Raw genomic sequence first — 16,389 nt, forward strand, 5'->3', positions numbered from 1 at the left:
ACCCCTGTAGACACAGGAATCATGGCATACTGGGCATGCTCAGTGCACTCAGTGTGCCAGTGTCAGTCAAAGCTTTCTAGAAAGCTTGACAGAAAAGTTTTCCGTGACAGGGCTCCATCCAGTGACGTCACCCACATGTGAGGACTACCATCCTGCTTGTCCTGCGAGAATGAGCCTCATGCATTCCTCTCTTGCACTCAGAGGAAATATGAATTCATACCAGAGTCCTCAGAAATAAGAATTTATGTAGACTTTGGGGTATTTGCTCTCAGGGTCAGATTCAGGCAAAAACTCAAAAGCAGAAGAAAAAGTTTTAAATATAACTCATGTTCCCGACTTACAATATATTGGAGGGAGAAATAAACCCCCAAACAGTCAAGCAGGTTTCCCTTACCAGGCAAGTGAATGTGAGATCCCAGCAGCTCAATAAGTTCCAACCAAGCCCTTGTCAGAGCCAGCCCAACAGTAAAGAATAATGTTATGTCAGCAGAAAAATCTCTGCTACATAGAAACATAGAAATGACAGAAGACCAAACAGCCCATCCAGTCTGCTCAGCAAGCTTTCACACTTATTTTTCTCATACTTCTGTTACTCTGACTGCTGAGTTCAGGGCCCTTATTGGTAACCTTTTGGTTCTAATTTCCTTCCACCCCCGCCAATGATGTAGAGAGCAGTGCTGGAGCTGCATCAAAGTGAAGTATCAAGCCTAATTAGTTAGGGGTAGTAACCGCCGCAATAAGCAAGCTACTACCACGTTTATTGTTTACCCAGCCTGTGCAATTTAGTCCTTGATTGTTGCCTGAATATAAATCCTCTTTTCTTCATCCCCCCCTGCCATTGAAGCAGTGAGCTGCGCTGTATATGTATTCAAAGTGAAGTATCAGGCTTATTTGGTTTGTGGTAGTAACAGCTGCAACAAGCAAGCTACTCCCACACTTATTCATGAATGCAAATCCTTTTTCCCACATTTCCTCTTGCCGTTGAAGCATAGAGTAATGTTGGAGTCGCATTAACAGTGTGTATGTTTATTGAATAAGGGTATTAATCACCAGGTAGTAGCCGTCATTCCTGCAAGCCACTCCCATGCCTCTGCTAGCTAACATTTAAAACAGGTGTGCTAGTAGGGTGGCTCTACTTCTGGGACAATGAGGTCCTCGGCTAAGTGTGGCCCAGCCCATCACACCAGTACTATTGCTTCCCATCTTTCCACCATCACATAGCTCACCCAGGAGCAGGCCAGCCTCACAAACCAGTGGATCAAAAACCCCAGTGCATGTTTTTTTGATTCATAAGTAACATCTTATGGTAGACAGTCCCCCCCTCTCCTCCCTGCTACTCATTCATCCACCTTACTTCCTATTGTTATACAAATACAAAGTCTGGACTTGGGCGAATCTGACAATTTCTTGTATTTTTTAGGTAACTGACATATAGTAAGTTGAATTTCCTGTAAAATGTACGGAACAAAGCTATGTTTTTGCTGTAGAAATTGTTGCTTTACCTTTTAAATTTTCTGTTTCTACCAAATGAGATGGGGTGTGATTTCAATGCTCTGTTATTGGCTAGCAGGTCTATTCTCAGTTCTAGCATTTAAAGACTATATTCTGTAGCACTTACAAATGCAAGTAGGAAAGGAAATCTTTCAGCAGCAATAGATTTATTACACAGTAATAAAAGAAGTGGATACAGCCATTTCAGATTATAGTCTAGGAAGGATGGAGTAGGCTGACAAGGGGAAGCAACAGGACTCTATATACAAAATATAGCAAATGTTGCTTACCTGTAACAGGTGTTCTCACAGGACAGCAGGATGTTAGTCCTCACATATGGGTGACATCAGGATGGAGCCCAATCACGGAAAACTTCTATCAAAGTTTCCAGAACTTTGACTGGCCCCTACTGGGCATGCCCAGCATGGCACTAACCCTGCAGCCAGCAGGGGTCCCCCTTCAGTCTTATTTTATAGCTACAGGCAGTGCCGAAAAAATAAAACAAAGCATTACGAACCCAACACCACGGGGTGGCGGGCGGGTTTCGTGAGGACTAACATCCTGCTGTCCTGTGAGAACACCTGTTACAGGTAAGCAACATTTGCTTTCTCATAGGACAAGCAGGATGGTAGTCCTCACATATGGGTGAGTACCGAGCTAAGGATGTCCGAACATGCACCAAATGTACCCAACGGCGTGCAACAGGCACAACAACTGGGGTGGAATTTGGTAGAGGGCATTCGCACCCCACCGGGCAGGCGGAAGGGTGTTGGTACGTCACGTTGGAAACAGGTTACGCAGGACAGATTGGCAGAAGATGGAATCTTGTCTTCCGGCTTTGTCCAAGCAATAGTGGGCTGCGAAAGTGTGGAGTGAGCTCCAGGTGGCAGCCCTGCAAATGTCAGGAAGTGGCACCGATCGTAGGTGTGCTACTGAAGTCGCCATGGCCCTCACAGAGTGTGCTTTAACACTGTCTTGAAACGGAATGCCTGCTTGCCGATAGCAAAAAGATATGCAGTCCGCCAACCAGAAGGAAAAAGAGTCTGTTTATCCACAGGCTGCCCTAATTTGTTGGGATGGAAAGAGACGAATAACTGAGTGCTCTTCCTGTGGGCAACTGTACAGTCTAGGTAGAACGCTAGAGCCCGTTTACAGTCGAGGGTATGCAGAGCCTGTTCCCCTGGATTGGAGTGGGGCCTGGGAAAGAAAATAGGTAGTATGATGGATTGATTAATGTGAAAATCCGAAACTACCTTAGGCAAGAACTTAGGATGAGTGTGGAGTACCGCCCGGTCCTGCAGGAGTTTAGTGTAAGGTGGATAGGTAACTAGGGCCTGTAACTAACCCTGCGAGCTGAAGTGATAGCCAAAAGGAAAATCACCTTCCATGTGAGATATTTTAGGTCACAGGAGTGAAGAGGCTCAAATGGAGGTTTCATGAGCCGACCAAGAACCAAATTAAGGTCCCAAGAAGGGGCTGGAGGACGTAAGGGTGGCTTGATATGGAGCAAGCCTTTAAGAAAACGTGTTACGAGGGGGTTGCACTGATATAGGGGCATCCACGACACATTTATGGAAAGCGGCTACCGTACTGACATGCATTCTGATTGAGGAAGTCTTTAGACCGGATTCCGATAAATGCCAGAAATAGTCCAAAAATCTAGGGATTGGACAGGAAAAGGGATCAAGGGACTGTGAAGAACACCATGATGTATACCTTTTCCATTTAAAGGAATAAGACTTTCTTGTGGAAGGCTTCCGTGAAGCAATGAGGACACGAGAAACCGAATCTGAAAGGTTAAGTGGTTGAAGGATCAACCGTTCAACATCCATGCCGTCAGGGACAAGGCCTGAAGATTGGGATGGTGTAGACATCCGTCATTCTGAGTGATCAGAAGCGGGTCCTTTCCCAAGGGAATGTGCCTGCGGATGGCGAGATCCTGGAGTATTGGAAACCACACTTGGCGTGGCCAGTGAGGTGCTATCAGGATCATGGTTCCTTTGTCCTGACGGAGTTTCACGAGAGTTTGAGAGAAGAGGAAGCGGAGGGAATGCATAAAGCAGACCGGTTGTCCACGAGAGGGAGAATGCATCTCTGGGCTGAGAGCGCTCGCTCCGAATGAGGGAGCAGTAGTTTTCCACTTTGTGGTTCTGAGGGGACGCAAAGAGGTCTATTTGGGGATAACCCCATTGCTGGAAGAGGGAAGTCGCTACCGAGGGATTGAGCGACCACTCGTGCGGTTGGAATTCACGGCTCAGTTTGTCTGCCAAGACATTGTTCACTCCCAGCAAGTAGGTTGCCCTGAGGTACATCGAGTGGGAGAGCGCTTCCGCCCAAATCTGAGCGGCCTCCTGACAGCAGGAAGGAGCCTGTGCCTCCCTGTTTGTTGATGTACCACATGGCCACCTGGCTGTCCGTCTGAATCAGGATGACGTGATTTGATAGGTAATCCTGAAAAGCTCTGAGAGCATATCGCATTGCTCGAAGCTCCAGGAAATTTATCTGGTGTTTGGATTCCTCTTGAGACCAAGATCCTTGTGTCTGTAGATCGTTTACATGAGCTCCCCAGTCGAGGTTGGAAGAGTCGGTGGTGAGAATGAGTTGAGGATCTGGTAGATGAAAAGGTAGTCCCTGGAGGAGATTGTTCTGATCTTTCCACCAGGTGAGAGACAGACGGAGTGCGTCGGTGATGTGGACAATGGTTGAGAGAGACCGAGTCGCTTGAGTCCATTGTGACCGTAAAGTCCAATGCATGACTCATGGCCAGACGGGCCATTGGAGTGAGATGGACTGAGGACGCCATGTGTCCGAGAAGGACAAGGAATTGCCGAGCAGTCGCTGTGTACTGAGACTGCAACTGGTGAGCGAGAGACACGAGGGTTTGAGCTCGTTGTTGAGGTAGGAAGGCTTTTGCTTGTTAAGTGTCCAAGTCTGCCCCAATGAAAGACAAGGTTTGAGATGGGACTAAACAGGATTTCTCGTAATTGACGAGAAATCCTAGAGAAATTAGAGTGTGTAGGGTCAAATTCAGGGACGATCGAGCTGCTTGCTGGGTTGGGGCCCTGATTAACCAGTCGTCTAAATAGGGGTAGACGTAAGCACCTTCTTTCCGGAGGAAGGCTGCGACAACTACAAGACATTTGATAAAGACTCGTGGAGCTTACACTAGGCCGAATGGAAGAACCAGGTATTGGTAATGCTTTGGGCCTACTAAAAACCGGAGGTACTTGCGATGAGCTGGAGCTATCGCAATGTGGGTGTATGCGTCCTGGAGGTCTAGAGAGCAGAGCCAGTCTCCCCTTTGTAGAAGAGGTAGAAGTGAGCCCAAGGTTACCATTTTGAACTTTTCCTGTTGGAGGTACTTGTTGAGGGCACGTAGGTCCAGAATTGGACAAAAGCCCCCAGATTTTTTGGGGATCAAAAAGTACCAGGAATAGAATCCTAGGCCTTGCTGTGAAAGAGGAACGGGTTCTATTGCTCTTAACCGGAGAAGGGAGACCTCCTGCTCCAGAAGGACAGAGTGGTCGGATACTCCCCACACTTGTAGCGGCGGGGAGTCCGATGGGACAGCAAGAAAATTCAGATGGTAACCCTGACCAATGATTGCCAGCACCCATTGGTCGGTTCTGATGGTTTGCCACATTCCATGAAAGTGGCACAGTCGACCTCCCACTGGTATGCCTGGCAGAGGGATGAGGCTGCTGCTCTCGAAGTGAAAAGTCAAAAGCCTGAAGCAGGCCCCAGTTGGGGAACTGCTTGTGAGGCTGGGATTTATGATAGGTCCTTGTCGGTGGAGGATAGTACTTCCTTGGCTGGAAGAAAGACTTCTTAGGGTCCTTCTTGGAGGGCTGTCTAGACGGGAAGTCAGAAGGTATCGATGAGAGCTGTTTGAGGGTCTCATGATGATCCTTTAACTCAGCCACTATTTGCTGAATCTGTTCACCGAATAGATTGTCACCAATACAGGGCAAGTCGGAAAGCCTGTCTTGTACTTCTGGGCGAAGGTCTAAAGACTTGAGCCAGGCCCAACGCCGTGGCGAAATGGCAGTCGCAGACACTCTAGTGTAGGTGAAGATATCGTAAGCTGTTCTTATTTCGTGTTTCCCTGCTTCAAAGCCCTTGTTGACAAGGGTTTGAAGGTGTTCTTGGAATTGGTCAGGTAGGGTTTCAGAGAAGTCCTGTATCTGTTTGAAAATGACCCTGTTGTATTGGGTCATATACAGCTGGTAAGCAGCAATTCTAGAGATGAGCATGGCCCTTTGGAACACTCGTCGACCAATATTGTCTAGGAATTTGTGTTCCTTGACAGGAGGGATAGAGGAGTGTGGCTTTGTTCTTTTTGCCTTCTTCTGAGCTGACTACCACAACTGAGTGATGGTCAAGCTGAGACTTTTGAAAGCCCGGGGCTGACTGTACTAGATAAGTAGTGTCAGCCTTCCTGTGTACTGGGGCTACGGATCCAGGATTTTCCCAATTCTTTTTAAGGAGATCAAGAAGAACTTGATGAATGGGAATAGAGGTGATCACTTTAAGGCATCCAGGAATTGGAGAAGCTCCATCATCTGGTGCCTATCTTGTTCCGTCTGAAGTTGAAAAGGGACCATGTCAGACATTTCCTTCACAAAATTAATGAGAGGTCCTCTGGAGGAGAACGCTTTCTACTTTCAGTAGGAGAAGGAGGTGAAGGTAAATCATCGGTGTCTGTGGAAGTATCATCACCCCAAGCGTCATAAGGATCAGAAGGCTGACCTGTAGGACGAGAGGGTGGTTGGATACCCGAAGGGCCCGGCTGAGGCTCCGAGAAAATCAAAGGAATCGCCAAGGGCACCGCGGACACCTTGGGGGGGCATCGGTGCCGGCATCGAAGGCGCCAATGTGCGTATCGCCCCTGATGAGTGAATCGGTGGCGAGGGATGGCATGGCATCGATGGCTGAGGCACTACCCCTGAAGGAGGAATGCGGAACGGTGTTTCTCCTCCCGATGAAGCGGTCATCAGAGCCATCGGAGACCCAGTAAGCATCAGTGGAAGGGCAGGCATGAGCGCCTCCATCCGGGAAAGCAGCGGTGCCAGCGCTGCTGGAATCGGGTCGGTAACCGGGTCCACTCTCGGTGCCGGAGGGACCTGGAGTCGTTGCATCGCTTTTTCGATGGCCTCCTGGACAGCCGGTCCAGTTCTTCCCGGAGACTTGGGGCAATCAGCTCCGGCTCCGTGACGGAAGAGGGAGGCTGAGGCACAGTCGGAGGGACCACCTTTACAGGCGGAATCGTGACTCCCAAACCCCGATCGGGTGAGGGTGGCCTCGATGTCCTGGTCGCAGGAGTGGTCGGTGCCGCTCCTGGACGGGGCTTCTTCAATGGTGGCTCGGTCGATGATTTCGCTCCCTCGACGGTCCGAGACCTACGATGCCGATGCTTCTCCCTACGATCTCCTCGATCTTGAGGGGGAGGTACGGGAGTCAATGGCCGTGAAGATGTCGATGGCGGGCGGTCACCGGACGGTTGTCGATGGACCGACTTAGACGGTGCCAGTTCCGAGGACGTCGATGCGATGGATGGCGTCGGGGTGTGAGCACGGAAGAGGAGTCCCATCTTCTCCATTCTAGCTTTGCGACCCTTAGGTGTCATGAGGGCACACTTGGTGCAAGTTAGGACATCATGCTCACGGCCTAGACACAAAACACAGACTCCATGAGGGTCTGTGATAGACATGGTGTGAGTACAGTCCGGGCACCGACGAAACCCCGATGCCATGGCCATGAAAAAAATCGAGCCGCGGTACGGTTGACGGCCAGCAGGCCGCGAGGGCCAAACTAGACTGTAACAGACGAAAAGCGGTGAAAAAACTTACCAGAGTACCACGGTCAAAGAAAGCTAAAGGGGGGACCCCTGTGGGGCGAAGTATTTTTAATTAATTCCGTTAGGAAAATTCCTGTCAGGAATCAGTTCAGAGCTCCTAAACCGCGAGGCTACTGCTGCGCGGAAAAAAGAAGACTGAAGGGGGACCCCTGCTGGCTGCAGGGTTAGTGCCATGCTGGGCATGCCCAGTAGGGGCCAGTCAAAGTTCTGGAAACTTTGACAGAAGTTTTCCGTGATTGGGCTCCATCCTGATGATGTCACCCATATGTGAGGACTACCATCCTGCTTGTCCTGTGAGAATAAAGTAATTAAAATGCAGGGGGTATGATAACAGAGAAAGCACTGTAGTTTATATTTGGAAAGGGAAGATGGCACTTCCATTTATACCAATGTTAACTACAGATTTCCAGAACAGGCAAAAGAACTGGATAGTTATTTAGTTAAGTCATACTTATGACTGCAATGAAGAGAAGACAATTGTGGCTAAGATCTGAATCTGCCAGATATTGAGTGGCATATTCCCATTGCAAAAACTGAAGTAGACTGATCCTAAACTTCAAGAGGATCTCCTCAGGCAAATAGTAACAGGATCCACATGGAAATGTGAAAGGACTTGATACTTACACACATGAAAAGTATTTCTACTATTCATGCAAGTGGTCGCTTGAATTCCACTGATCAGACCATACATTTTAATATAAGAGCAAAAGCAGAAATGGATCACACAAAACTCAGGATCCTTGACCTCAACAGTACCAAATTTAAGATGGTGAGTTCCTTAACAAGGCACTAGCATTATTGTTGAGATTACTTACCTGATAATCTCCTTTTCCTTAGTGTAGATAGATGGACTCAGAACAAATGGGTATAGTATGCTCGTGCTAGCAGTTGGAGACGGATCTGACGTCAGCACGGGTATATATACCCCCACAGGAAGCGTAGCAACTTAGTAATCTTCCTTGCAAAAGCTGTTATGGATGTGTGTACTGATGCTCAGTGAAATAGTGAAACAGGACTCCCCTGACCGATTGATAGTAGCTGGAGACTGCCAGCATTCCCAACCGGAAGGCGTTGACACCTGGTAGAGTGTACGCTCTTATGGAAACAGATGACATGGCTTACCTTGAATCGGTGAAACCCATGTACACAGGCAGCTGGGCGGGATGCTGAGAGTCCATCTGTCTACACTAAGGAAAAGGAGATTATCAGGTAAGTAATCTCAACATTTCCTGTCGTGTAGCCAGATGGACTCAGAACAAATGGGATGTACAAAAGCTTTACTCCCAGCCTGGGCGGGAGGCTGCCTGAGGACCATGTAGGACCGCCCTCGCAAATGCTGTGTCCTCCCTGGCCTGGACATCCAGACGGTAGGGCCTGGAGAAGGTATAGAGGGAGGACCACGTCGCCGCTTTACAGATTTCTGCAGGCGACAGCATCCTGGATTCCGCCCAAGATGCCGCTTGTGCTTGTCCTCCCTTACCCAGTAATTCAGTCAACTGAAGAAAGCTATATTGTACTTGCAAGGCTGATTCAGGACTTCATACTCCAGTGCACCCCCAAAGTAGTGTACAGGAAAGAAGAAGGGAGGATAGGGATGAGGCTGAGGATGGAGCAGATATAGCCACTCTGCCCCTTTATTTTGTTTTAAAATGTATATTCTGCCAAAAGCAACAAATTGTTCAAGGGATGGTCTAGACCGGTGGTTCTCAACCCTGTCCTGGGGCCCCCCCCAGCCAGTCGGGTTTTCAGGATATCCACAATGAATATGCATGAGAGAAAATTTGCATGTTATGGAGGCAGTGCATGCAAATGTTCTCTCATGCATATTCATTGTGGATATCTTGAAAACCCGACTGGCTGGGGGGGGTCCCCAGGACAGGGTTGAGAACCACTGGTCTAGACCCTCTCCTCCTAAAGGGAAAATGAGGGGAGGGAGTGAGGTTGAACACAAAACAAGTAGTATTTGATTTTTGAAAGATCTCTTTTTTAAATCAAAGATTATTATGACAATTCCTGGATGGAGTGATATCTCTGTAGAAGACTCATTTTTACACAAAGATTCTCATACCTGCATACTGTACACCAGTTGACAAAGACCTGGATGTATTTAGGAAATCCATAGTTGCCGAATCCCACAGCTGGCAGAGATGGCATTTATTGCAATTAACAATGTGACAAACCATGCTATTGCTGAGTGCATGCTGTTAGTTTTGAACACATGAATTTTAAGCCCTCTGTCATTATACATTTTTCCCCTCTCTGAGAAGGTTGGCCTCTAATCATCTAAACTTTCTCACTCTCAAACAATGACATGCCATCTAGGAAATATTAAAAGTATGGGTGCCTAGTGCCTTAAATCTCCAGTTTACAACTTTAGTTGTCACTTCTCATGCTACCCACATGGACTATGGATCACAAACATGAATTCCTCTGGCTCAAGTTACTTTGAACAGAGCAGCAGTCAGGGCTTTAGCAAACCTTTTCCTAGACACTGAAAGCATTACTTTTGCAACACATCCAGTTTTTGTCAATACAAAAAAGCAGAAGTGCAGACAGGCCTTGTTCGATACTCTCTCCCTCTTAAATGCCTAGTCTTGCCAAGCTAATCTAGTTAAATCTCATTTGTAAACCAATTTGATATGATATTTTTCATGAAGGTCGGTATAAAAAAAAGTTTAAATAAATAAATAAATGTGCTCTACATTATGTATCCTATGTAAAATACAAACAAAAAAAATTAAAAAGATTGTGCTTGAATTTCTGCCTAGATGTATAAGTACACAAATTGCCTATTTCTACAAATTCTGCATGTGTTAAGAACTGCATTTTCCTACTTGTGCAAAATTCACTAAAGTTCTGTGCTTCCTTAAGAATGAATATCCTTTGCTAGCAAGCTATTTTTCATTCCGTGTATCACAAATCATTAATGAAATGATGACCATGAGATAGTTACTGTACCTGTAAAAATATGTAGTAAAGCTGCAATTTTCACACCCAGTACTTGTAGCCTCTTCATCAGCAAGAAGTCAAGGAAGAAAGCAAGGAGTCCTATCAGTATACTCAGGTAACAACAGATGGCCATCAGAACCATGAGAGTGATACCATTCTGATTAAGCAGATAATTAGGACCTATCAAGGAAGGAAGCAGAGTCAAAAATTATAGGAAAATGCTATTCACACCAAAATTTTAGAGTCCCTTAAGAGTGATACAGTTTCTACAAATGTGCTTGTAGGAATAGTGCCTGGATTGCCATAATGGTAACGGCTGAGATTTTTTTAATATTCAAAAACCAAAATGTTTCCTCTCCTTGTATAAAAATTTTGGAAATGCTGATGCACTTAAACATTCTTATATACCAACGGGCTTTGCATCTTGCTTTTTGGCTGCAAACATTTTTCATGCATATGCCCAAGTATAATTTTCGGTCCTAATGATTCACTGAATTATTTTTTGCATTTTCAATCAAATAAAAAAAACATTTCAAACAAAGTCAAAGTTAGCTTGGAGCTGATACTTTTCCAGCTGGTGTATCCATGACATGGTCTGTGGTTCAGATTGTATTTCTTCCTGCATCAGGGGGAACTTTTTAGCATTTCCTTGCCATACAGACACTATAAACAAAAAGGAGCCGCCATGTTATTTAAAATATTGAACCAATCAGCCAACCTGACCTAGTTTATTTCTGTTTGGTCTATGTTATATATCTTATGCAAAATACAAACAAAAATTAAAAAGACTGTGCCTTCTGGGTTGCCTGGAACAAAAGGACTGAGACCTACCCAAAGGTTGAGCCCTCTGAAAGGTCGCTCCTCTGTAGGGTCAAAAACATTTGAACCCCCTAGTACAACCTCTCATGCTGAAGGAGCACAGCGTCTGTTTCTTATCCTCTGGTAACCAAGGAACCTGTGACTCACCCCACTTATTGGCCATTTTTTTCCAGCTCGCTCCCAAACAAGAGCGAGCCTTTAAAAGGCAATTTTGTAAGGTTAGTCTTCGAAGTTGTATCGGCCAACGAATCTCTCAGCCTGGCAGTTATTACCAAAGCCACCCCTCTGGCTGAAGTGTGGACCAAATCGCAGCTCACATCTGCCAAAAAAGCAGCTGCTGGTTCCATCACTGCCCTGAAATTCACACCAGATTCATCAACCTCCTGAGAAAGAAATAAACAAGAATGAGCCACCAGGAAACAACAAGAAGCTATCTGCAAATTAATTGCCATATAGCCTCAATTCTCCTATCCTGGGCTTCCTTCAAGGCTGCTCCCCCTTCTAGGGGATAGTCATCTGCTTGGTAACGGCACACATAAACGCATCCACTTTCAGAAAGCGCAATTGCTACCTCACAGCTGGATCCAGGGGGTACAATCCTTCCAAGGCACCCCATTCAAAATCAATTCTTGAATGACCTCCATAATAGGGAAGAAACATGAGGCTTTATGCAAAGAAATCAAAATAGGATCTTTCTTTGGCTGAAACATGGATTCAATCCCTGGTACTCCCAGCATCTTCAATGTCTGGGAAATCAGAGCTGGTAACTCATCACTATGAAAGAAATGCAACATAGTTCTATATGGCTCCAATCCCAAAGGAAATTCCACATCCTCCAGGGAGTAAGGATCAGCTTCATCTGTGCCATCTGGGTCCATAATCGAGGAGACCTGCAGCAGATCTAGACGTACTCCGATGCTTTCCCACAGCACCAGGCATGTGGGAATCTGCAGCCTGCGATCCTGACTTGTTTAGATTGGCTGTGGCCAAGGACTGAACCTGAAGAAAAGACTGCAGTCCTTGAAAAAAATGCTACCCAAGAAAAGGCAGAGGGGATCCAAATCAGGGGGCATCAGACCTGAGCCCACTGAACTACCTTTCCCTGCTGAAGAAACAGTTAGGGGAGCCCCAAAATCAGGTGACACCTCTGGCAGTTTTTTTCCATTCCCGCATCAGGCTGGTAAGAACTGGGCTTAGTAAAATCAGACGAAGGTAATTCTCCCTGAGCCTCCAAAAACAGCACTGACGCAAGTTAGAGGGAATGCTAGGCTGGGATGCCTGAATATGACAAGAAGCACAAAGGGTAAGGTGCTTAGGCTTCATTATGGGTGCCATCAGTCTGTTAAAATGCCCTAACAGGCATCAGATAAGAGTGCACCTAGCTGTGTCTGCACTGCAAAAAAAAAAAAAAAACGCATCCAAAATATAGATGTCCAAAAATTAGGCACTCAATACTGTGCTTTGATAAGCACACAAAACTAAGCTTCCACCAGGACACTACAGATAACGTGCGTAAATAAGTGCATGCGTGTGCGTGCACAACTGAGCACCCAGGCAGGTGACCTTATGCACCCAACTAGGCGCACAATTTGGATGCACCGCCGGGCCACAAGCACAAACTGACAACTGGAGAGGGCAGCCTTATGTGCAGGAAAAATGGCGAACAAGACAAGCCTGAAAGTGGGGCCTAGTCAAAAGGTTGCTCAACCTGCCAACAAACCCCAAACTCCCCTAGAAGTGGGAACGAACATCGGATTGCTGTGCCGAGCATGAAGACCGGGGACCGGAATCCCTACTGAACTCCCCTTAATTACTCTTTACCTGAGCTCAGCCCATCCCGGCTGAGTACAAGGTTGGTCTCTGGCTGTGGGGGGAGAGGGCAAGGACCTTCACTGCAATGCTCAGCTTCCTGTACTCACTTGCCTTTCAGCTGTTTTTTTGTTTTTTTTTACAGCTAAGTCCACACCAGCTGAAAAATCAGCTACTGTACAAAGGCACTCAGATGAGGGAGGGACTATAAGCTATCACCACAGGAGAGCAGGGTGAAAATCTCTTATTTTCTCCTTTGAAATTGTTTTGTTTAACCAATCCCCAAGTAGGGAGATGAACATCCATCATCTTTTGGAGACTGAGAATACTGGCAGGCTGTCAGTGCAGGGTATATATAGTGTGATGTCAGCTTTGCTCCATCTGCTGGTAGAGGTACATAACCCACTGGTTTTGGATCCACCTGCCCATATGTTAAGAAAACAGATGATGTTCTCTTTCTTTGGAATCGATCTGTACAAAAATTGGTTAAGTTTTACAAGTGAATCAATTCTTTGGAACACAGAGGAGAGGATCACCTTGCTGGTGGCTGAAAGGAATCAGTAAGTTTTTGCTTGGGACATTGTCTTTTTTAAAAGTATTGGGGCAAAGTTAACTATTTGGGAATATTATTTAGTGTGTTTGTGCCTTCAATAGTCAGAAAGGCAGTGAATAAACAAGTTAGACTGTTTGTATTTTTAGTCAGTCAATAAGGTAGCAGTAGGTAGTGTGTTTATTTTTAAAAGTCTGCAGAACTGAGTGTTTGTATTTAATACTGAGTGTTTGTATTGAAAAAAAAAACCCCACAAAAAAAAAACACCAAAAAGTAGCCAGAAGCTAGAAATAAGCTAGGAGAGGTGTATACCTAAGTAAAAAAGTTGAATAGTTCAGCTCAGTTACTCACCTTGGAAAGGTGTTGAGGTAGTGTGATTGGGTTTGAATAGGGACCAACATTTGTTAATCAAGAGAGCAGTGAGTCACTCTGGCTGACTAACTGAAGTTAGACTGTTAGTAGAAAGACTAGGGGGCACTCCATGAAGTTAGTATGGGGCACATTTAAAACTAATCGGAGAAAGTTCTTTTTTTACTCAACGCACAATTAAACTCTGGAATTTGCTGCCAGAGGATGTGGTTAGTGCAGTTAGTATAGCTGTGTTTAAAAAAGGATTGGATAGGTTCTTGGAGGAGAAGTCCATTACCTGCTATTAAGTTCACTTAGAGAATAGCCACTGCCATTAGCAATGGTAACATGGAAGAGACTTAGTTTTTGGGTACTTGCCAGGTTCTTATGGCCTGGATTGGCCACTGTTGGAAACAGGATGCTGGGCTTGATGGACCCTTGGTCTGACCCAGTATGGCATTTTCTTATGCACACTTAAAATTCACTATGGAATACAATTCCAGAACATTGTCTATTTTAGATATTCAGATGGAAATAAGAGGTAATAGAATTAGTACATCCATTCATCATAAGGCCATGGAACGCAACAATCTACTAAGATTTGAAAGTTTCCATTCCAGAAGATTGAGGTTAAGCTTACCTTTCAGTCAGTTCTTGTGGCTTAGGCATTTATGTTCTGAGATGAACAAATTTAAAAGTCAGGCTTGAGTGATGATGGAACTTTTTTTTTTTTTTTTACATTGGGGATATCCACATCAGGCCATTAAGTCGGAACATAAGAAAGCATTGTATGGAAACCAATTTATTGTTATCGCAACAGCTTTCAAGAAATGTCTGCTCTAATTGTGTTTTATGCCATTCAGACAGGTCTGAAGCTTTTGTTTTTATTATCAGAAAGCACTGGTATATTTTAACATGGCATACTATTTTCTGAGATTTACCATGTTTTTCCTTTACTCGAGGGAAAAACATCAAAGAACATGTTACTAAAGCTGTTTTATATAGCCAGCCTACAAAGGAAGCACTACTACCCAGCCATTATATTTGCGGATCATGATCACAGGAACAGTTTGGTAGCCACTAAATAATTTGCATAGTGTTAAAACTATGATTGCTTATTTATTTACAATCATTTATATTCCGCTAAGCGGAACATCTCCTCCTGTTTCTCTCAATGGGTTGTGTATACCATAGTTTGCATATGAAGTCTTATGTGTGTAGGTTGCACTGAAAGGTTTGTAAAAATCAGTCTGAACGAACACAGAAGTTGTCTCTCTACGCACAAAGTGAAAGCGCCTATGGTGCAGCATTGTTTGGAAAAACACATTGATTTTCCAAATTACATTGGTTGGTTATGGACCAAGTAGCAGAACTCAAAATGAGGTAGCAACTGGGAGGCTTTACTCAATCAATGCAAGCAATACTGGATATGCACCCTAGACATAGTCTAGCCCTCTGGTCTTAATTCACAAATTTATTGGTATTCCCTAATTTAGTCATCAATTTTTTAGGGAGTGTCAGTGCATATACATGGGTCACTGTCTGTCAGAGGAACATAACATAAGTTGCCTTACTGGGTCAGACCAAGGGTACATCAAGTCCAGCATCCTGTTTCCAACTGTGGCCAAACCAGGTTACAATCACCTGGTAAGTACCCAAACATTAAATAGATCCCATGCTACTAATGCCAGTGATAGCAGTGGCGATTCCCTAACTGGTCGATTTTCAAAGGCTCGCGCCTGCCAAAACTGGGAGTATGACTTGGACTCGCACATGCAGTGCAGATTTTAAAAGGCCTGCAGCCAAGTGCGTATCTCCCAGTATGTACATAAAGTTTTCTGTAAAAAGGGGCCGGGCGTGGGTGGACCGGGACTGCACCATGAAGTCAGCATGTAAGTAGTTATGTGCACAAGCATGCGCCAGAGTTTCCTACCGTGTAACTTTACTTCTGCTATGGACTGTGTGAAAGTTGTGTAAGAAAAAAATGAGACTAGTCAGCGGGGTTTTAAAGCTCAGGGCTAATAGGGTAAGAGGGAAGCAAGTTAACTAGGGGGTTTAGGAAGTCCGTCTTTACTGGGGTGAACTGAGAAAAAGGCCTTTTGCGTCGCCATACATACTAAAATTTCCCCCACTTATACACTCAACGCATTCGTGTGCACATGTACATGTGAATATAAAATCGTGCGCTCATGTATGCACAGAAAGCTTTTATAATACACGCATGTATACGTATATATGCGCATGTGTTATAAAATCAGTGCGAAGGGGGGGGAGGTGCCAAGATGGCAGCTCAGCCCACTCGCTGATTACCTTTGAAATTTTCTTGGTTTTTGTTTCTTACAATGCCTGCGAAAAGGAAGGGAAGAGTCATCATATACCCCTCGCTCCTCTCAGCTCTATCTGGGCAGAAAACGATCTTGCAGTGCATAGGTATGACATTGTAAACTGGTGCCAGTGTTCCGGCTGCTGCGACAAGTGGAGGAGAACCCGGCCTCTGAGGTGTCGCTTAGCCCCATGGATGAACGCCCGCCGCCAGTCACACGGGTAGCCAAGTCGCCATGCTCTG

The 16,389-nt window shown here is 45.5% G+C and overlaps 1 protein-coding gene across 7 annotated transcripts in view; it reads right to left on the reverse strand.

The window, feature by feature from the left end:
• Positions 1 to 16,389, reverse strand: part of LOC115087092 (transmembrane protein 127-like) — a 161,545-nt gene that overhangs the window by 116,378 nt on the left and 28,778 nt on the right. For all 7 annotated transcript variants that reach the window (XR_003855435.1, XR_003855437.1, XR_003855432.1 and 4 more), the window contains one exon: positions 10,307 to 10,477. Coding sequence is in view for 2 of the 7 variants with exons in the window: in XM_029593845.1 (XP_029449705.1) it covers positions 10,307 to 10,477 (171 nt within the window). In the remaining 5 variants the exon portion in view is untranslated. The remainder of the gene's footprint in view (positions 1 to 10,306; positions 10,478 to 16,389) is intronic.

The sequence above is a fragment of the Rhinatrema bivittatum genome, chromosome 1 (genome assembly GCF_901001135.1).
Source record: "Rhinatrema bivittatum chromosome 1, aRhiBiv1.1, whole genome shotgun sequence".
In the NCBI taxonomy this organism is placed as follows: domain Eukaryota; kingdom Metazoa; phylum Chordata; class Amphibia; order Gymnophiona; family Rhinatrematidae; genus Rhinatrema; species Rhinatrema bivittatum.